Source organism: Chlamydotis macqueenii, chromosome 12 (genome assembly GCF_036417535.1).
Source record: "Chlamydotis macqueenii isolate bChlMac1 chromosome 12, bChlMac1.mat, whole genome shotgun sequence".
NCBI classification, from domain to species: domain Eukaryota; kingdom Metazoa; phylum Chordata; class Aves; order Otidiformes; family Otididae; genus Chlamydotis; species Chlamydotis macqueenii.
In genome coordinates this window covers 22,359,020-22,381,898 of record NC_141567.1, presented here as the reverse complement: position 1 = coordinate 22,381,898, position 22,879 = coordinate 22,359,020, and the positions used below count along the sequence as shown (strand labels likewise).

At 38.2% G+C, this 22,879-nt stretch overlaps 1 protein-coding gene across 3 annotated transcripts in view; it reads left to right on the top strand.

The window, feature by feature from the left end:
• Window positions 1-19,561, top strand: part of CGNL1 (cingulin like 1) — a 46,244-nt gene extending 26,683 nt beyond the window's left edge. The window contains exons 11-19 of one of the 3 annotated variants that reach the window (XM_086757612.1): window positions 3,716-3,868; window positions 4,531-4,701; window positions 6,796-6,957; window positions 7,089-7,178; window positions 13,198-13,281; window positions 14,763-14,887; window positions 15,453-15,561; window positions 16,502-16,665; window positions 17,304-19,561. In XM_086757612.1, the coding sequence (XP_086613738.1) occupies window positions 3,716-3,868; window positions 4,531-4,701; window positions 6,796-6,957; window positions 7,089-7,178; window positions 13,198-13,281; window positions 14,763-14,887; window positions 15,453-15,561; window positions 16,502-16,665; window positions 17,304-17,439 (1,194 nt within the window). In that variant the 3' untranslated portion in view covers window positions 17,440-19,561. Of the gene's footprint in view, window positions 1-3,715; window positions 3,869-4,530; window positions 4,702-6,795; window positions 6,958-7,088; window positions 7,179-13,197; window positions 13,282-14,762; window positions 14,888-15,452; window positions 15,562-16,501; window positions 16,666-17,300 lie in introns of those variants that run through there. The other 2 variants (XM_086757611.1, XM_086757613.1) reach the window with 2 other exon arrangements.
• Window positions 19,562-22,879: the final 3,318 nt, after the last annotated feature.

Sequence of the window (22,879 nt, the reverse complement as noted above, 5' to 3'; positions counted from 1 at the left end):
TGTTGCCGATAGCCTTCACAATTGCAATAGGTGGCCCGTTGCTCATGACTGGCTTATATTTAGCACTGTTCTCTAAGAACTCGCTTCTGTCACAGTCCGGCTGGACCTTCCTGCACGGCGTGGACCAATGTACCACATGCATCTCCTCATCTTGGTTAGCTTTGGGTCCAGATGCTTGGAAAGTGTCTCCTTTCTTTTCTGTTTACGCATCCTTCAGGGCGGCACACCGAGTAATGCTGCCTCCAGGCTGGGTCTGCAAATTAAAGAGATCTAGGAAAGATGACAGAAGAGTCTGTCTTGTCATTTTATTCACAAATTATGGCTAATTTTTGGGACACCAAATTTAATCCTTTTTCTGATACTACACTTTTCTTGTCCACTGGATACGAGCGCTAAAGGACTTCAGAACATAATCAGCGGTCCGTTTTGTTTAGAACAATTCAGCCTTTCTGTCTTTAGAGTTTTGCTTGTTTTAATGAATAATGTTGTGCAGTAGGCTGATTTGGCCTTGTGTTGCCTTTGACAATTTAGATGCCAAGCTTTGGCACAGTAGTAATGCTTATCACAGTGGACACTTAAGTCCTCACTGGCCCGTCTTGCTTTTTACATAATACAAATTACTTCTAATGCTGAACTAGCATAAGAAAGACAATGGCAATATGACTAGAATTGTAACAGTTGCTGTAAACATAGCCAAATCTATTCCTCCTCCATCCCACATTTCTACTCGGAAGAGTTAAAGCTGAAACACACTTAAATATTATAGACAATTTGTTTTACTGCTTTAGTCTAAAATCAGCCTCAGTGTATATGGAAATTTTCTTTATGGATTGTCAAGCGAGTAGTATTTTTGGTAGTGTCTCACGCAGTGTTATAACCTCTGGTTTAGGACAGTCTCCCCTGTGTAGTCCACTGTTTCAAGAAAAATTAAATACATTTTAACATTTTTGCAACATTGAGAAGACTTTTGGAAGTTTCTTGAGAACTCCTTTGCGAAAGGAAATAATTTAATCTAATTATCGTGCACCTTAACAATAGTGTACTGCAATATATTAAAAATTATCAGTTATACCCACATTATGAATGACAATGCCAAGTATTCTGTGCTTTTTAAATTAATCAGAATACAGGATCCTTTCCGTGGGTGGAAGAATATGAAACTTGACATGCATTGTGCGAAGTAATGGTAGGCACAGAGAATTAGTGGTGCACAGCACTGTATGTTTTTGTTAAAACAAAGATAATTTCTGTTGCAATGCTCAGTTTTCATGAGGAATATTTTTACCTTATACCTACGGTATCAAGTTTTCTGCTGGCTACATTTTAGCAAAACAGCAAGGACCTTATTATCCTTTAGTGGTAATTTCACTGTTTGAAGAATAAACTGTTCTATGGCATAGTTACTAACTACATAATACAGATCATAATATGGACACCTATTAAATAGATTTTGAGAAGAAAATAATGCAGAATGGCGGGATGAGAAAACCATGAGAAGCCTTTGCTTTCTCCAGTCACTAATAAATATGATTTATCAGGAGGAGAGGCTGAAAAAGTGATGAGATCTTTACTGGGTCCGGGAAATGTGTAGTCCTGTGGTTCTTACTGCACATCAGGTGGCTCAAGAGATACTGATGCAGCACGAGAGGGGTATGGGTGGGAGAGATTTTAACAGAGACAGGGGAATGAGAGCATGAAGCACTTGAACTGCCCTTACCACGATATGCTGTCAGTTTATTGTTGAACTAACTAAAAACGAACTCAGCAAAACTGAAATTTGTCCTTGAACAGGTCAGTTATGTAGGAATTGTATTTTCTATTAAAATAATTACGATTATAACTTCACAACACTTTCTGATTTTTAATAATGTTCTTAGTATTTGTTTTATCATCCTTCTTAGTAACAAACACTAAAAATATGTTAATGAAAATGGGGAGATGCAATACATGAAAAGTATGAATTTTGATTTTCAGGATGCTAGAATATAACTCAAAGGAGAGAAAGCTAAATTTCAATCTCGAGCATCTGAGTCTGCTACATATCTGAAAATCAGGCAAAAGTTAGCATGACCTGATGAAAATTGAGATGATCCACTGCTTACATCAAGCCCTCTATTAGTATTTTCTTTAAATGTTGTAATTATGCATAGCTATTATTACTTTGTCAATTGCCCTAGTTAGTAGATGATTTTTTTCTCATATTAGTGATTGATTTTTTTTGTTGTTTGGTTGTTTTTTGACTCTTTGTTGTTATTAATAACTCAGAAGTAAAGAGAGGGAGCAAATTTGCTGTGTTATTTACTTCTCAGTGCAGTGGAAGTGCAGAGCAGCATCCTGCTGGCACCATTATTCAGCCACTGATCGGTGTGTGCAGTTTCTCATGATGTGTAAACAAACAGTGAAGTGAAATGGTCTATGAAAGGCTGATGGAGGGGACACAGCAAGGTTTTCACAGCCTGTTCCAATGTGGCGCATGAGCAGAGTGCCCGGACTTCAGCAGCTTTTAGAACTGAAGTGATACAGTTGAACCTTTTCAGGGTTCTTAAAAATCTTTTGGTGTCAGCTAAGCCAGTTCAGGTGTAGAATTAGACTTTGCAAAACAAGGTCTGTTAGCCTCCAGCGTGTTTTAGGGTTATATATGCACTTCTTACGCATCCACCATAACTCTTGTTTGTATCAGAGGTGTCTTTTGCTGACGGGTTGTACAGGAATGTAAGAGAGACAACAAATCTAAAGAAAACTCTTAACTTGTAACATTTGACTTGTATCTTACAACAAAACAATTATTTTTTTGAGATTCTGATCTATATTGCCTACAGAAATACTGCTGTGTTTTCACATTTAAACTTTTCTGAAGTGTAATAAAGCAAGCATCACAGGTATCAGATACTCAACAAAACCTCGTATTTCCAATATTAAAATGTAAAACAATGTTTTGGAATGCTTCTTACAATTTGTGGTGATTTTAATTATTTACATTTTTCTGTTGGAACACTTTAAACTGTCCATAATCTGGTTTTCATCAATTTAATGGCGCCTCTCAGAAACAATCCCTTTTTCTGGTCTTGCAGTGTCTATTTAGAGTAGGGCCATTAAGGTATTTTATTATGGAGGGAGAAGGAAGAGGTGAGAGTCCCAGCATCAGATGGAAGATAACCGGCTTTTCTTGTATCGGGGATGAACTAGTGACAGTCAGTTATTCTGCTGATGGGCGGTATTTAGAAGTTGGAGGGTGGTAAGTTCTTAAACATCCTAAATGTGATAGCAGAAACATTGGGAGCTCCTGGGAGATGAGCATACAGCATAGCTCTGCAGTTCGTTCAAAATTGAATCCAGATATTGGAGGTCTGGTTTGAACATTAATGGCAAAAGTTCTTTCAGGAATGGAGATTTCTGTGCTAGGAGCTGCAAAGTTCTGTTTGCACAGCATCTCTCACAATGCAACATCATCTTGATGAAGGCTTCTGGGTTCTATAGAAGCACAGCAACAGGGAAAAAATTTCTCACTCATCACAGGAACAGATTTGTACTTAATTTTCTTTTTTTTGCCTGGGAAAAAAAGGTTGTTGAGAACTTTTAATGGAGCATTAAAGGGAGCGTATAGGAAATGTGGTAGTATTATTGCTGCATAGAGAGTATTATATGACATTCCTTTAAGGAGTTAGAAGAGAGGGTCTACAATTCATTATATATACATATTTTTAATCTACTGCAGGAGAACATCCATTATATTTCACAGGAACGGCAACAGTTAAGCCAGCAGTTAAAAGATGAAACTCACCAGAAGGAACAGTTAAAGCAGATGAAGAATGAAATGGAGAATGAACGATGGCAACTGAACAGGACTGTTGAAAAGTTACAGGAGGAGGTATGAGCTCACTCCAAAGAGGCTGCAGAAATCTGAATATCTAACAGACAGAAGCAAATGAGCTGCCAAATTGTAAAGATTTTTTTTTTTTTCAATGTGTAAAAGAAAGGGAAATGCAAACTTTACTATTAGTGTCTTTAACCTTGAGAATATCAGTAAAAGCTTTCTGGGCTGGAACAGTGGTTGGAACACTGCTATCTCAAAATACGGTTGTAAAACTGCTCTGTTTTGTTTAAACAAGATCCCAGATTTGAGTTCAGTTCTCATGTATGCTACAGTGGTATTTGAGTTTTACAACTGATTCTCCAAACGCTACCGCATTAGACTTATTTTGACATCTGTGTGTAAACCGTACAACTTCATACTCAGATGCTAAAGTGGGGCTGAGTTTGTTATGTCAGTCAGCTGGAAGAACTGCTGATGAGAAAGAGAATAGTCTTGCCAACTATACTATTAGAAAAGAACCTTAGTGTTTTGTGTTTTCACACTTTTGCATAGAAATTCCTTTGTTTGGGAACATGTTTGATCAATTTTGCATTTGAAAATACTGACCTAAATATCAAAGCTGAAGAAAAAAAAAGACTTTTGGTGTATTAAGCATGATAGAACCTTTTGCAGCAGTATTTTAGGAAAAAAAAAACATGTATACCTTTTTTTTCCAGATGTCTGAAATGCTAGAGGTCTCAAGAACATCAACTCTGGAGCTTCAGAACCAGCTTGATGAATACAAGGAGAAAAATCGCAGGGAACTGGCAGATGTGCAGAGGCAATTAAAAGAGAAAAACCTTGAGGTAGAAAAATCACGCCTGACAACCATGAGAATGCAAGATGAGGTAATGACTCATAAATTCAGCCACAAATTGTAACCTTTGACCTAGAATTCAGCTCAGAGAGTTTTCAACAATGAATGTTTGCTATCACACTTTTGTGTACTTCGTCATGAGAGACTGATCTCAGTCAGCGTGCTTTTGAGTTGCACTCTTAATGATGGTGACCAGCATGTACTTCTGCCAGGGAAATGGAGTTTCCTGTTTATGATAGATACATTCATTTGTCAAACACTGCATTTATCTTAAGTGATATGACAGAGATTCCATTGATGATCTGTTGCTCTTTTAATGCCTGCCACTGAAAGAATTGAGAATATGGAAATTCTTGAATTAGGAAAAAAAAAAAAACAAACCAGAAGTTATTTAGGAAAATAACGCAAAAAACGAAAACCAAATTCTGGCTTTAAAGGAGTTGACATACATTCTCCTCTTCCTTCATATGAGCCAAGTTGCAGATTTAAATGACAAAGGTGTTTGTGCAACCAAGAATCAACCACAGTCTCGAAGCGTCTGCCTCTTAGCGTGTAAATTTTGCCATAAAGGCAATCTGATGTTTTAAAGATCTGCACATATTTGTTCTGCAGTTGGAAAAGCTATGAGAATACACTGGTCACAGATAATTTCTGTATATAGAATATTTTAGTTTGATTTTTCCAGTTTAGAACTTCTCTTGTGTTGCTCTCTCCCCTTAACAAACTTATTTTAAATTCAATTTAAAAGAACAGCAATAGAAGAAAGTGTAATTCTTCTATATTATTCTGTCTTCCTTCTGTATTTATTACATTCAGTAATGGAGAGCCTTTGTAAAGGGATGAAGACTCATAATGAAATGTGAAAGATAAAACTGAGATATTGAGACTGCTCTTAAGTTGAATAAATGAGAATAGACAGCTTAAGTAAAAGATATGTATGTGTGTGTGTGTAAATATGTATACACACTGCGTTTACAGTGATGATGAAAAATACTTCTAGTGTTATCTGTTACAACTACAAAACAAATACAAGCAAGAAAATTCAGAACAAAATAAACCTTCATTATTTGACAAAAAGATAATCCAAACATTATATAAAGGACAAAATATTACTGATTGTGGAATGCTACATCTCCATGAGGCAATATTTAATATCCTAGGGCTTTAAAAATGGAGTAAGTTCTCTGTGGATACATAAAATATACCGGTCTTGAAAGCTGTCAATCAAATGTCATTCTGAAACGTTAAATGTGTATGAAATGCTATTGATGTACACATCTCTGCACTGAACTACCTGTTCACCAGGTCATGCAGGTGTCTAACGTTTTGTTGTCCTGACTTAGCAATAGGTAGCAAACTCTGTAACACTCCCTAATACATTATTTTAGCTTCACCACCATAAGCACTTGACTAAATGGAGGAAGAATATGGAAGACTGTATGCTGAAGAAAAAAACCTCTTACCATATTTTAGGTACATGTCACAAGTTAAGTTAGGAGTAGAAGGAATGGTAACAGTGTTGCCTAAAACCCCTCTCGCTACTTTTTTTTTTTTTTTTTTTTTTTAAGTACTGTGAAGGTTTTAGATAAATTTTATTGAGTACACGCTGTTGATAGACTAGGAAACTTTTGTCCTAAGCAGAGAGGCCTACTATCTAAAAGTTATACATATAAAAGCAATTATGTAATTGGTAAAGTGCTGTCATTGAAGTGCCTCAGACATATAAACTACGTTATTATTTAAAAGCTAAAGTATTGGTAGTCTGAAAAGGAAAGAAATAATGTTGCACCAGTTCCAAAGATATAACCTTTTAGAAAAGGGTAAAAATTTCAGCTTGCTGTAACTGAGTGAAAAGAAATAAATTTTAAAAACCCCACTATGTATAATTGTCATTGTAAAACTTGCAGTGTGAAGCATCTCTTTAGACCTGATACTTAATCTAAGTTTATTTTCTTGGTGCCATCTTGTGGATAAAACAAAAATTACTGCGAAAAACCTGTAACTCAATGTAATTTCTGTCATGCTTCTAGACCTGTCATATTTGTAAGTCAGTTCCCTTTACTGACATCACTTTTTTAATAAAAAGTACAGTATAAAGTGTGTTACCATAATCTTATTGTTTCAGATACGTCTTATGGAAGAAAACTTGAGGGACCACCAGAGAGCTCAGGATGAGGCAATAACAAAAACTCAGCTGCTAGAACAGACTGTGAAAAGTCTGGAGTATGAACTGGAAGCCAAAAACCACTTAAAAGACGATCGGGCAAGACAAATCAAACTAATGGAGGTAAAATATATTTTTAAGGGTTGATATCTTATTAGAACTGATTTAAATGATTTTGGTATTTTAAATGGATTCTGCCTGAGAAGAAACAAAATAACTTGACATTATTTCATATATTTCTTTGTTCCACTTAGGACAAGTTATCTCACCTGGAACTTGAGCTCGATGAAGAGAAAACTAATTCAGATTTGTTGTCTGAGAGGATCAGTAGATGCAGAGAACAGGTACGTGAACAGATTTTCCAACTGTTGTCTAATGATGAGGAAAAAGTGTTTATTAGGACCACAGACAATACTGATTAACTAAGCAATGGTTAGCAATAGGTTTTATATACTATACTTAAGCAAAATACGTAAATTCAAAATGCCAAGGTTCACAAACATGATTAAATATGCTCCTCCACGTCATCACAAACCAATTATTTTTCCTGTTTTCCAGCTGTAACACTGACACAGATTGCATATAAAGGCTGAAGACCAGTATCATGCTCTGATATTCCTGATGCAGTGAGCTTTGATGCATGCAGATGTTGCTGCCGTAGGCTTAGTTTTAGATGGTAAGGCTATTGGAGAAAGCCTGGTTGTAGAAAGTATCTTAGATTGAAAGATCACAGTTTTTTTTTAATCTTACTGAAAAGCAGGCCAGCATAATAGAGCCTTGATTTTGAAGGAGTTAGGAACCTGTGGAATTAATTAGTAAAGTCAGCTGAACTGAAGATGCTGGCCAGTTTCAACAGAGAGGAAGCTTTATTTTCATTACAAGTGTAAAAACTGAGTAAGATATATCAAAGATAAGGCAGTTGGGAAGTGGTTTTGACATAAAAAAACATCAGTCATTAGTTCCAGAACTGTTAGATGAGTAGATAGCCCAGAAAGAGGGGAAGAAGGATTTCTTAACAAGGTTGTGTCTCATGGGGCAGAAAAAGTAAAGATGAAGTGAGATTTGCCAAGCTAAGTGAGAGCTATCATAGTAATTCCGACAAGTAACAAAAAGGTTCTTGACGGTCTAAGTAGAAGAAAGAAGTTGTGGAAACTGTATGATGAGGTATCAATCAAGATAAAAATTAATCCAAGTATGCTTCCTCAAATAAATAAATATTTTACCTCTGTCTTTAGTAAGGCCAGCGAATGTGTGTGTGGGGAGGAAGTGTAATGGACTACTGGAAATAAGACCATTGAGCTGGAAATCACCAAATCTAAGAGAATTGGGAGTTCATTGTTCTGAAGAAAGAGGCCTTAATAATAATAATAATAATAATAAAGATTTCTGAAAGAACTGACATAGGAAATCATAGGTCCTCTAACAAAGATTTATAATAAACCGGAAAAGTTAAGAATAGGGCCTGACGACTGAGAAACTAACCAGAGCATCCATGGGCAAGCAGTCGGTATTATGCAAGTTTTTGATTAGTCTGCGGAAGAGATGGTTTGGCTGTCTTGGAATACCACGGCCTAGACAGCGTTCTTCGCCTTAGTTTTACATTCTGAAAGATGCGAAACTGCTGCATAGCTCATTGCAGCATGTCTCCTACTGTAGCTTTACATTAAGTACTCTACCTCATCAGTAACGTCCAGAAGTCCGGGAGACAATTTGCGTTGAGGTACAGCCCACGATAGTCTGTTCTGTTTTCATTTCTCTTTCTTTCTCCGGAAAAAAAGAATTGCTGACATTCTTTTGAATAGCTGTAATTTCAGAGGGAGAATGGAAAGTAAAATCCTAGTTTCTGTGTCTTTCCAGTGAAATTGTATATTCCACTGAGACAGCTGGGGAGTTTTAAAGTGAGTTAGAGCTCCGCTTTCTTTCTTGCACCCTTGAAACACCAAGGCACTGTTACTGGTTTGTTGGGACTCCGGTTACTGAGCACCTGTTTGACTGCAGTACAGTCATTTTGCTGTTATTTCCTCGGTATTGTGCAGACTCCGAGTCAGCGGCTGAAACAGAATGTAAAGGACCCATAATAACGTGGGGTCGTGATACTGTTAAATTAGGAAGCCTTTAATACTGGGGTCTGTGCTTATGTAGGCCTGGATACAACACACCTTGGCCATAGCTGCACTGGTGGGTACTACAGTAAGTTAATTTGCTAACTGAATGGAAACCTGAAGTACAGATGGGTGACCAAAATGTTACATAATGGGCAGAAGACGTGTTTATTTTGAAGTCTGGAGTTTCTCATTTCACACATGAGTTACAAAGGTTGCTTTGTTTTGATTTTATGCCAGAATGACTAAGTAGTCAAATGACTAAAGAGTATTTCAGGGTCTGCTAAGCATTTATAATGACATGAGAAATTGTAATGGGTTTGTTTTGGTGGTATCTGTATTTCTATAAATGTTTCTTTGTATTAGAAATGTGTTATTTTAATATACTGATAATTAACATTCAAATTTCTAGTAGAGACAAGTTGAAACAACTGGTTTTATTTCACATGAAGTTAAATGTTTGAATAAACATCGGAAAGGCCGATAGTTCACATTTCATTTACCATGAAATGTTATCCTTTTTTAATTTAAACACCCTTTTGAATCTGGGAATTGCTGCATGAGACACTGTTCTCACCTTCCCTAGCTTCTTCTCGAGGAGTACCACAGCAAAGTGGAAACAGTTAAAAAAAAAAACAAAACAAAACTGGGGGGAGGGTGGATCATATCCTGTTAGTTTTTAAATTATAATGTATTAGCAACTCTGGAAAGAGCAAAATGTTTGACAAAGACACATGCATGGTAAGCTAGAGTGCTCAGCTGCCCTTTGGCTGAAGTGAGCAAGGACAGGGTACGTTTTAGTACGTGATGGCTTTTTCTGTACAAACAAGCGAACTGAAGTACCTCTTGCCATTTTGTTTTTGCAAACATAATTGAAAAATACTTAAGATAACCCTCATCAATTCTTATATTCTGTGAAAATGGAAACGCGAGTCTATTGAGTTCAGAGTTGTTTCAGTAAATGTGAAAAATGGACTAGTTAGTTTCCACAACAATTTTAGAATAAATACAGGATAAGATAGAATTGACTGCATCATTCGCTTCTTTTGGTAAAACATTCCCAGTGGGGAGCTGCTTTTTAACTGGCACCAAGTGTGGGAAGCAACAAATGAAGTTTTAGCTTATTTATTTGTTAAACGTTATTTTTTTGGTCACACACTTCAGAGTTGTGTATGTAGGTCTCTATATATATAGGCGCGCACACACACATACATGATTTACTTTTTCCTGCTTAGGTATTAACAAGAAACATAGACTGTGAACCTAGTGGGAGATGATAAACCATGGTGATAGCCTCTAAAATTTTATTAGAAATCAAATTGCTTTCACTAATAATGAACTCAACAGCTGTTTCTAATTCTGAAGCTGGCACAAAATGCTGTTATGTCTGATTAAGCTTTGTAAAATCTGATACTGTTGCTTTTCTCAATTCTTTGCTGTTAGCATTCTACAAATCCAGCTGCGTTAACTTGCCTGAAACTGCAGAAATATTTATTCTTTTAGCAATTAGAATATATTAGATATAAGAAAGGTAGGATGTGAAGCACAAAGCTCTACATGATCCATACTCAGATCCTAACTTCTGGAAAACAAGTGAATAGTTTGAGTGCGTTTTGTCAGATGACTGCTTTTTTTCCTTTGTGGCTGTTAATTATGTGTTTACTAATGAAAAGTGCAAGGAGATAAGTGAAAACAGTTTCCCCTTCCCCAGCAAGAATCGTGTCCTGCTGCTTTTCTCTTTTTATGAGCTCTTATACGTATTTGCACATAGCTTTCTGTCCTAATCAGATAGTGTTCTTTCTGTTTTCCTGTGAGATTGTTTTACCATGAGGTGTCCAGCAACAGTAGCAGTCATCTTGGAAATATAATAATTGTCCTCTAAATAATTACTTAATTTGAGAACTTGGGAAGGCTGCACAAATTTGTCACAGCCTTTGAGCACAGTAAGAGCACAGTAGAACTTCAGAGTGGTCCATTAAGCATGTTCCTACGTAAAACAAAACCCCTTTGTTGAGTTAACAGTTGCATTTTTAATTAGTCATTCATTTTACTACAGATTTTCCTTTATTTTTTCTATGTCTGTCTTCATGGCTAAAGCAATTACAGCAGAATAAATTCTATGTAATCACTGTTCAGTCTGGAGAAGAGGAGGCTCCGGGGAGACCTTAGAGCGGCCTCCCAGTGCCTAAAGGGGGCTACAGGAAACATGGGGAGAGGCTATTCAGTAGGGCCTGGTGTGACAGGATGAGGGGTGATGGTTTTAAAATAGAGGGAGGTGGATTCAGACTGGATATAAGGAAGAAATTTTTTACACCGAGGGTGCTGGAGCACTGGCCCAGGTTGCCCAGAGAGGCGGTGGATGCCCCATCCCTGGAAACATTCCAGGCCAGGTTGGCCGGGGCTCTGAGCAACCTGATCTGGTTGGAGATGTCCCTGCTCCTGGCAGGGGGTTGGACTGGATGGGCTTTGAAGGTCCCTTCCAACCCTAACCATTCTGTGATTCTATGATTATGATTAATATTTCATGGATAAATGCAGCTATCATATACACGAGTGATTCTATCTTATATATAGATATATCTATATAAAATATTTTAATATGTAAAATTATATTTTACTATATAATGTAGAAAACATTATTATTATTAGGCTTCTGTGCAACAGTGAGAGCTTTTAGGAAATCACCCAGCTGTTGAGAACACAGCCACGTGCTAACATTTGCAGTGCAGTATCTGTTATGACCTTAGTTTTCAGGAATGCCTTCTACCATTCTGAAATCACGCTGTGACATAACATATGCAACTGCATGCGTTGCCAGCATTGTTTGTATTCATATATTCGTTTCAAAGCTACGGAAGCAGTGTAAATTACTTCTTAAACATGTGATTAACTAAAAATATGTATTTTAATATCACAATGTGGTAAAAAAAAATGGCCTAACATAAAGTTTTCATGTGCTGCACTTGTTTAACCTTCACGTTCTTAGCATTGCTTTTGGATTTTTTTATGCAAGAATTCCCAATGGCTTTTGAAAGACCTGTACTGAGATAAATCTGTACCTCAGCATCGCTGCTGAACAGCGATGGTGTGTTGATGCACGTTCATACGTAACCGTTGTAAAGCAGGGAAGAACGCTGTGGCCGCAGAAACCTTTGTCAGTCTTTCTGTGGGTACAGTAATTGGCAGAGATGTTCCCTGTGCTCCCCAGGTGATACTCCTCCCAATGAACTTTGTGCAGGGAATAGCACAAATGCTGCGGTAACGTCAGCTGTGCCTGCAGAGGCATTTGTAAAGACTTGAGGGCAGCCTCAGCAGGAATGAGGGGCAAGAAAAGTATTTGGGCACTGCAAACTTGTTCCTTTAGCCTTGAATTTTCAGTAGCAGCTGTTAGGCAGTTTAGAATTTCTCTTTGATCCTTAGAATATTTTTTTTTTCAGTCAGGTCCAATAGTAAGATAAAACAAATTCTGGATTCTTACCTTGATTCTGTATTGATCGGGTAGTTTTTAACATCTTACATATGGAGAATACACTTTCCTTTTGGTTATTGAATATGCAACTGAAGTATTTACTGAAACTGCAGCCAAAGCTGTGTGTTAACAAAACAAACAAAACCCACCCCCTCCCCAAATCCAGAAGTCAGTGCTCTCCTGGTACGACAGACACAAAATTGGCTGGAGTAGGGCAGCGATGTTCACATGCAGTATGTGTCAGAGTCTGAGGAAAAAGAGCTTTTGCTACTCTCACAGACACAGAAAACTGTAAGTGTCTGTGCAGCGTCTCACTGAGTTCTAGTTGTGTTTAATAAAGTGAAACTTAAAAGGAGGCTTGTCAGCAGCGTAAAGGTAAGGTGCCATTTCGGAGCCTCAGACTTAAATGTAAAGAAAAAAACTGCAAACGGGGTTTGAAGACAGATGTGTTGTTCCAGAGCTCAGTTCCCTGCCACATGATGTGTCTCTCATGCAACGTTTTAGAGCTTAGTTGCTTGCTACAGAATTTATATACTGAACATCAGCCATACCCAGTGTGGCTGGGAAATGCCTAGAATAAGCACTGTGAGTAACATGGGCTTCCTGAAGCAGAGATTTTTGTTCAAGATTGTAATTGTAAGCTTTGTCTGAAACCAGGCATATGTCTTGTGTTCTCATTATGCAGGTATATGTACTTTCTGTATATGTGTGTGTATATATACATACACACGGTATCAGATAGATGTAAATAAAATATTTTATTAAAATTTCTGTCTTTTCTTTCTGTAATAGATTGAACACATGAGGACAGAGCTACTTCAGGAAAGAGCTATAAAGCAAGATTTGGAGTGTGACAAAATTTCATTGGAAAGACAGGTAATTATGGCTGGCATATCATCACACTAGCGAAATACCAGGCTGGGTATCTGCCTTCATTAGGGAATTCAAATTAGCATTTAAGGAATACCGTGTTTGGTAGCTGGCACTATCCCACCAGTGTGCTGCTGGAAATATGTGTTAGTAAGAATAGATTGAAACCCATGAGAATCTTAATACTGATACTCAAAACAAAGTATTGTAATCTTGAATTCCATCTTCTCTTAGTATTTTTTCTTTCTGTACGCCCTGTTTTAGCTTCACAGTTTATATATTTTGTATACTAAACACTCATACTATGTCATCAGATGTTTATATAATATAAGGTGTTTCTGTTGTAGTGAGTGAAGGCATCTCTCTTCTACATAAATTCTGTCTATACGTTTGAGGATCAAAGACATTAAAAATAAGAAATGTGACAGTTGATATGGTACACTTGTTTTACAATAAAGCTGAGGTACCAATACAGAAACTTTTAAAAAGCACGTATACAGAAAAGACTATAGAATGTCAAAGACACTGTTACCAGTTTAGCTCTCAGTCCTTTGACCACCTTTGGAGTGGCTGTTCTTCAAAGTCTTAACAGTACTTCAGGAACACTGTTGAAGATAGATCATAATTTCAAGCAATTCTGATTTTACTTGAGTGTTTTCTTCTGTAGGAGCAAACAAGTTTATACCAGACATCTAATTTGGTGCCTTAAATTCTGTGAAATTAATCCTATCTTAACTGTTTGAGTAAAAAGAATGCCACCTACTGGTATATCACGTGTATGTCCTTCTCCTTTAGTTTTGACTTTCCTGTCACAGCTTTTTTAGTGTTTGAGATCTGAGAGCATGGTTTGAAGTTCTATAACAAAGAACTTTATTTTCTGTTCCTTACGTAAATCATATTTTTTTTTTCTGGCAACTTTATCATTAGGTCCCCATTGAAAACCTCATAAAAATTAAAGTGTAAATCTGAGCAAAAAGTCTCCTTTTACAAATTATGCGGCTTGCAAAGTTTTTCAAACTATTTATGTTGTAGAAGTAGCATTGGCTAGTTAAGAAAGGGGGGAAAAAACCCCACAGTAACAGCTTTGATAAAGTGATACTGGATGCAAGTAATTTCTTTGTCTACTTGTTTTAGCCACACACTAGTGAGTTACAGGGCAAGAATACAGAATTTGACAAAAGAATTGTGAAGAGCAAGATAGGTCCAATGCTACTTGAAAAATTTTGTCATATTAAAAAATGCTGTTTGAAGGGGCTTGCAACCATCTGAAGTTCAGGAGACCATTTAAGCCTAAAACTTTATCTCAAGCTTAACACTAAATTCTTCTAAATAAAGCACAGCAATAGAAGATTTGAACAGTAAAATCTTACTGGCTCTCCTTTTCCATACTAACTAAATTAAAAATATACTGATCACCTTATGTTTGCCTGGAGAAATCTCTTTTGTGCTGAAGTGATATGTAGTAATGAAGTATGTTCCAACTGTAGAACAAAGACTTGAAGAGTCGAATCCTTCACCTGGAGGGTTCGTACCGATCCAGTAAAGAGGGACTCGTTGCTCAAATGGAAGCAAGGATCGCAGAGCTAGAAGAACGACTTGAAAATGAAGAGAGGTGAAACTAGTTATACTGAGATCAAAACATGCATGTTTATGTTTGCTAATATAGCCTCTTGCTAATACTGAGTCTCTAATACAATTAACTTGATTTTTTTTTTCCTCTCACAAGCAGCAAAGTAAAATGGTTACTGTTTCATACAAGTATTGCAGATTTTCTTTTTGACTGAAAGCACACTAGACGTTGCTTTATAAATTTAAAACTGAGCACAGTGCTAACGTGGTTCCGCACGTCATTATTTTATCAATGTCTAATATCAGTAACAGGCTTAGAAATACTAACTACAGTTTAACACTTCCATTTTCATGTTCACATCGGTGTTTAATCTTGGAAGAATGTATTTGTTTTTCTGAATGTTGCCCTGGAGACAGAAGAAATTCCCCTTAGTGGTTCATGCTGTTGAACAAATTTCTTAATATGTTGCATGGAATCAGTAAATCAAAGCAAGGGCTGTTAGTATTTATTTAATTCTTCAAAGATTGCTAAGGAATTATGTCAGCAGGATTGGAAGTATTTCAGTTCCTTCTTTTACAAGCCTGTCTTTTGTTTTGCTTTTTCCTAGGGATAGAGCTAATTTCCAATTAAGTAACCGCAGACTTGAGAGAAAAGTGAAGGAGTTAATGTTGCAAGTAGATGATGAACACCTCTCATTGACTGATCAAAAGGACCAGGTAGAGGGAAAGACTAATATGCAAATATCTGATATTAATCCTACGAGCGTAAATCACCGTATATAAAAGAGATGAGAAGAATATAGGCAGATCCCGATTAGTCTGTTGTTTATGAATCCCGTTTAGCGAGATTCGCAGTTGCCATTGTCATCATGTTCTTTCGTCTACTACTAAATTATTATTAATTTCTAAAATTATGAAAAGGAAGCACTTAGAGAAGCAATGCTATAATAATTTTAAGAAATAAAGCCAATAACAGACAGTATACGATCCTATAAATATCACCGACATGTGATCTTATAAATACATAAAACAACAAAAATTATTCTGTTTTGCCACCCTAAAATGTTGTTTAAAGAAAGGGACTATTTATTGTTAAATATAGGCTATAAGTGTTCAGCATACGTTGATACTCTAATAGCAGTGTGCTCTACCATTCCTCTGGTCTTTGTTGATACCTTGCTTAAAAACATGGTTTGTTTCAGTACATGAGTCAAATAGTTAATATCTTGCCTAGAGAATGAACAGGGTGTTGCAAATTGCTGACGTCTGTTGAGGGAACAATCTTTTAAAATCCTCTGGGTTTTAAAAATGTATTTTATAGTATCTCGCTGGTAAAGTTGCTTAACATAGACGCATTAATAGCTCGAGTCTTCCCTTATTGATAACTGGCTCTTGCTATCACATAATACTGTCTTACTCTACCACAGCTATATTTGCTTGTTGCTGTTTTTTCTTCTCAAAAAATTCTATCCCATCACTTTTCTCAAAGTCAAATGCTGACTTTAGGATATTTCTGAAGCATAGGATTACAGTGGCACTGTACAAAGTTGACTACACTGGCAAAGTTCTATCTTTATTCTCCCTCTCATAGATGCTGGAAGAATAGAATTCCTTTATTAAACTAGTCCTCTAATCAGCTGACATGTAAATATTTCAGTTGAGCTTGCGTTTGAAAGCAATGAAACGCCAAGTTGAAGAAGCTGAAGAAGAAATAGACAGACTGGAAAGTGCTAAAAAGAAACTCCAGAGAGAACTGGAAGAGCAGCTAGACGTGAATGAACAATTGCAAGGACAGCTGAACACTGCAAAGAAGGAATTAAGGTAAGGTGACCTTACAGTTATGTATCAAACCACCACTCACAAGATTGATCTGTTGCTCCTTTAGTCCATAAACTGAGGGCTTCCTCTAACAAACTTAGTTTGTCACAAGCAGACAGAGTTTAAGAGACAGACCTGTGAAACATTTCTGCATTACCTTTCTCTATAAATGTTCTTCAGCTCTTTCCAGGGTGCTCTAGGTGCCCAAACCTTCTTTCCAAGATCTGCCTGCTGGGTAAAGCCATTGAGGCAGGGAATAAAAAATGGGAAAAGGTGGTGGGACTCAACACTCTTACCATTTATAGTAATAAAAATTTCTTGCTAATGACTGAGAGGTGTGCCTATCCCATGTTAGTTTTTCTCAGCCATTTCTGAACATCTCAATGTGCAAATTTTACAATTTCCCTCTCCGTGACTTCAGTTAGATGTGCTGGAAAATATGATTGATCCATCTTCATTCTCTTGCATGCTTCTTTCACGTAAGGTGTAGACTGTGATAAACTACCCCTCTTGGAGCACAAGTTTCTTTGACATCCTTTAAATATGTAAATTCTGCCTGTCAGTGTTTTAAGCTTTGCATAAAAGTTCTGCATGCAGATGTGCAGTTTTAACAGCAAAGACGTGTATTTTTGTTTTAGTAGACTGAAGAAGTCGCCAAATAAAGTGTTGGCTGATTCTGATGATGATGACGATGATGATTCCAGCACGGATGGTGATAGTCTCTGTGAAGTACCTGCAGAAAATAACTTTTCAAAAGATGATGACACAAAAATCTAAATAAGTATTGAATATGTGATTCCTTGAAAGTACTGGAAGAATAAAATAAATTATCAAGAAACTGAATATTCTAGAAGCCAAATTACATAAAGGGATTTAAGAGTTGGGAATATAATGTTTCCATCCATACTGTGCCATTTTTTCATTTACATCTCCACTGTTTATTATAGAAAACAAGATTGCATTATAAAACAGCTATGAACCGTGGAGAGAGAGAGAGAGAGATATTTATATATAACTGCTACTGAAAACACAGGGGTAATGTTTCACATTGGAAATGTGATTTTGCTAAAATTCTGTTTAATTAAAAAGCCATTTTAAAGTAATCCAAAATTAGTTTGTAGCTATTAAAAGCTTTTCCCTGAAAGTAAGGAAACCACAGATTATTTAATAATTGTAAGTAGGGGGAAATTGTGTATACAATGTAAATATTTTAAACTTGATCTTTTTATTGACTACTTTAGTACTATTTTGTAAATCTTCAAATATTATATAAATCAGTTTCATAAGTAAATTTATACTGAATGCTGTATGTGGGTTTTAACTAAGAAGACAACAAATGCAAATCAATACATTTTGTGCATTACGCTGCAGATTCACAGTTCCTGAGCCAAGAAGTGCCTTCCCATTTTAAAACCAGTGCAAGTTTTATTGTATGCGTTCTGTATATTAGAGATCAAATGTTAGTCCCGCCTGTTGACTTTAAAAGGACTGTCACATCTGCGTGAGGAGTGAGCCTTGCCTGCAGTTTTCTTGAAAACTTTTTGGGAAGCGTTCTGTTCTTAGGAGGGAAAGGTGAGAATGAGGTCAGGTATCACTTGGCATCGTTCATTTCCTGAAGCGGATTCCGTACTGCCAGAGGCAGAGGGTTACAGACCTGCCGATTTGAGGGCATCAGGACCGGCTGATCTTAAAGGCTCTAAGGAGTCCCACTGGTCCAGTAAAATTACGTGTGGTCTTTGAATTAAGTGTATGCTTAAATGTGTTCATTAATTGATCCCAAAATTCTATTCCTGGCCAGAAATTGCACCAAGGAAATATAAGGCATGTAATCTGACTTCTCTTTCTAAGCTGTCCTGGAGAATCTGTTTGTGATCTTTTGCAGTGTATGAACATATATATACAGAACTGCATTAGTGTTTCAGTTCACAGAAGCATCTGCATTTTGGGTGATCCATCTGTTCAACAAACTTTGTGGGAATTTGTGGGGAAAAAAAGCATTGCAGATTTTATTTTAAAAGCATTTTCCATTTTATTGCTTAAAACATTTTTTGCCATTTATATTACAGCACACCGTTTTTGCTCCTTTGCAAATCCTGAACTGTAAGGAAAGGGCACCTACTACATAATGTTGTTAACAAGCCATAGGCGAGTCCTATCTGAGCATTAGTATTTGTCCCCAGCTACAGGTCAGTGAGCACTTTTTTGTTGAATTCACCAAATAATAGTGTAATGTATTTGTAAAAAACACTTTAAACTGAAGTTGCTGGGAGCTTCCGTCACTCCCACAGAGGCATCTGCTGAAGAGAAGTTTAACAGCTGTGAAAGGGAGGCTGGTAAACTTGGTTAAGGCTGAAGTCCTGACAAGGGCAGTATCCCTTCTGACACGATTATACGAAATGAAACTCCTGCCTGCGGGATCAGAAGTCTATTCGTGCAGAGTGGATTATGGACTTTTGCCACGTAATTCTGTTCAACTTGATTTGGATGGTTTGAGATAGATGAGAAATAATAACGAACGACACAGTTGTAATGCTCTGAATCTTGCATATCTTTTCAGGTAGCATACATCATACAATTTTTTTTTTTTTTTTTTTTTGCAGTACTAGCTGTACTATTTTGACAGCGGAGAAAAATCCTTTCCTCCAAGATGATCTGCACTGTACTGTACTGACAATCATTGTATAACCTGCTGTGATTTATTTTTTTGTTGTTTCATTTGCATGTTTTTGTGGGCTTACCTTTAAACAATCTCCAGTGCTCTGGCCTGATGTTCATAGATGACTATTATTTGAAACCACTGGGAAAAAATAGCTTAATGTTGCACCTACCTCCAGTTACACTACACTGTAAAAATAAAAATTCACTTAAAATAAACAGTCAGTCAGCTCTTTCAGGTCTACTTTGTGTGTGCACACAGCTTGGTATGAGAAATGAACTTCACACAGATGAGGTGTGTGTTTGAAATATAACAAGAAAATAATTATGGGGGAAGTGCTGATGCTGTAAAGAAGTTTATGCATTTTCTTCTTTTTGGATAGCTGCTTTCTTTGTAACTTGTAAAGCAGGTGGCAGGTGTAATACCTAGAAGATTGCTTTTCTCACTTGAATTGAGAAGTCAGAAGGAGGGAGACACATTGCTGCAGACTCCGAGTGGGAGAGATCCTGCTTGTTAGACCTCCCTCCCCCAGTGTCTTCACAAAAAAACTGATCTTGAGTTTGTTCATTTAGAGCTGGAAATGGCAGTTCGCCGATGACACAGAGCTGTGTGGTGCTGTTGACACGCTGGAGGGGAGGGATCCATCCAGAGGGACCTGGACAGGCTGGAGAGGTGGGCCCGTGCCAACCTCATGAAGTTCAACCAGGCCAAGTGCAAGGTCCTGCACCTGGGTCAGGGCAATCCCAGGCACAAATCCAGGCTGGGCGGGGAATGGATCGAGAGCAGCCCTGTCTCTGGCAGATCGAGGGAGGGGATTCTGCCCCTCTGCTCCACTCTGGTGAGACCCCACCTGCAGCACTGCATCCAGTTCTGGAGCCCCCAACATCAGAAGGACGTGGAGTGTTGGAGTGAGTCCAGAGGAGGCCACACAGATGATGAGAGGGCTGGAGCAGCTCTGCTGTGAGGCTAGGCTGAGGGAGCTGGGGCTGTTCAGCCTGGAGAAGAGGAGGCTCTGGGGAGACCTTAGAGCGGCCTTCCAGTGCTTAAAGGGGGCTGCAGGAAAGGTGGGGAGAGACTCTTCAGCAGGGCCTGTTGTGACAGGATGAGGGGTGATGGTTTCAAAACAGAGGGAGGCAGATTCACATTAGATACTAGGAAAAATTTTTTTACACTGAGGGTGGTGGAGCACTGGCCCAGGTTGCCCAGAGAGGCGGTGGATGCCCCATCCCTGGAAACGTTCCAGGCCAGGTTGGCCGGGGCTCTGAGCAACCTGATCTGGTTGGAGATGTCCCTGTTCCTGGCAGGGGGTTGGACAGGGTGGGTTTTACAGCTCCCTTCCAACCCAAACCATGCTGTGATTCTATGATTCTGTGTAGTCTCTTGGGGATGAGACTGGAACTTGTTGGTTGTTCCGAGTGTTCCTTTGATTTATCCTCATTCTTCTAAATTCTTTCCTTTTTCCTGATTAAATAATCTGGTTTGATTTATAGCTGATTTTCTAAGCTATTCCAGGAGCCATCTGCATTCCTCATTTTACAAACCAGCTGTGCCCTTTGCTGAGTGAGCTACACGGTGCAACAGCTCCAGCTTTCAGGCTTTTTCTGGATCACGCAGCATATTTCAGTAATTAGATGTTGATGCTTTTAGCTTCCCGGAGCTTCCTGTCCTGTGTGTGGAGCTACAAATTTCAGCTGCTTAATTTTTACCAACTGCAGTTATCAAGTAACATTGCAGAATTTTCAAAGACTTTGCTGAATGGGCAACATTCTTTAGAGATCGCTGGTGTTTATGACACATTTGATTTCTTTTTTTTGGCAGCAGGTGCTGATTAGGTCACACATTTAACCTTCTGACCCTACTCTGTTATAGTGGGGAAAACTTCATTTTTATTTCAAAATTTATTTGTGAGCACTAGGCTATTGAGAAAAAAGTATAGAAATTAATAGAAAGGTTTTCTTGTGTTACAGACTTTTCTTTTAACAGGGAAGGAAGGAAACAGTAAGAAGAAGGGGAGTACAGTTCAGCAGACAAGATCAAGGGCAGTGGTGACCTGGGCTCACCGACCTTGGCAGCAGTGTGAGAGCTTCTGAGCAGGCAGCAGAGACTGTATGCCTCATCTAAGAGGGAAGATTTTTTTTTTGTCCCCTTCTAATAACAATTTGCTGTTTTATTCACGTCCTGAAGCTTCATGCCATTAGCAGTAGAACAAGCAGTTAAAAAATTGTACCTAATTTCTGAGCACAGGTGGATGATGACAGTTTAAGCTCTCCAAGCTGTCCACAGAAAAACTGTAGGAACATGCTATGTGAGGGCAGAGAAGGGACTCAGTACACACAACTTGATTTTTTTCTATGCTTTCTGTGCACTTCTGTTTCTTCAGCAGGACAGACTTCTTGAACAATGCGTTATATATTGGGTTACAAAGCTATTTGCACTGGTTTCAAGCACTCCTTCTACTTCGGTTGCGTGCAGTCTGGCTAGGATGAAACCTACCAATGGCATAATGTCAGGTAAGGGAGAAAATACAGACAGTAAGAAAGGTCAACACAGGATCCAGGTCTGATTAATTTGATTTTGACCTTCCCTTCGCTCCTCTTAAAGAGCCTGGCACTGAACGTTGCTTAAGCCTCTTAAACCTACAGATACCTAACCCGGTGTGGGATGGATGGTAGGGAGCACACTGAAGTAGTGCTAGGAAATGCCTGTTTCCTGTAGGCATTTGCAGCCAAGATTCTCACGAGAACGCAGCTGAGACAAGCGTTAGTGCTGGAAAAGCAGCAGGATGTGTTTCTGTACTGCTGTGGGTGCACTGCTAATGCAGACTGATCAGCCGCGGATCCCGAGCAGCACGGGTACTCCTGTCTTGCAGAAATGCTTTCAGCATCTTCAAACCTTGGATACCCAAGTGCCTGCCGGTATCAGAAGCATCTACTTTGTGTGACTCATGTTTTATCTTCTCTTTTTTTCCAGAAAGAAACTATGTGTAGTTCTGTGTTTTGCCTTGATCTGGCTTTTTGTCAAAGACGTGTTTACGTCTGTGGTTTTTTTTTTTGTGAGAGAGAAAGAAAACGCTGCCCTTGGAGTAGAAAGAGAGATTGGACTGTTTGGGACTCGTCCTTGGGAAAACTCAGGCTGTGCCAGAAATGAAATAGATTTCTAGAAAGCGGTTCCACTCTGCATAGGAGAGCTGAGCTGTTGACTGAAAGTTGACCTCTCGCTCCCGCAGAGCTGGCTGTTCCCGGCCTGGCCTTTGTTTTCCAGGGAGATAAGGACTGAGACCTGGAACCTGGCTGAGGCTGGCAGCATGCGATTTCTGTACTGCAGATGAGAATGGTGTACTTTTAATTTTGTTTTGGTTAAAGTACAGAAAATACTGTTTAAGGAAAAGGAGTGCCTGGGTATTCATGGCTAGAGCATGCAGGAGCAAATACATGTTGATGCCCCATCCCTGGAAACATTCAAGGCCAGGTTGGACGTGGCTCTGTTTAAAACTGATACACAAACTCAGTGGCTGCAATGTCACTGTGGTCACTGTAAAGCCTTCCCAGTGCAGACCACCTT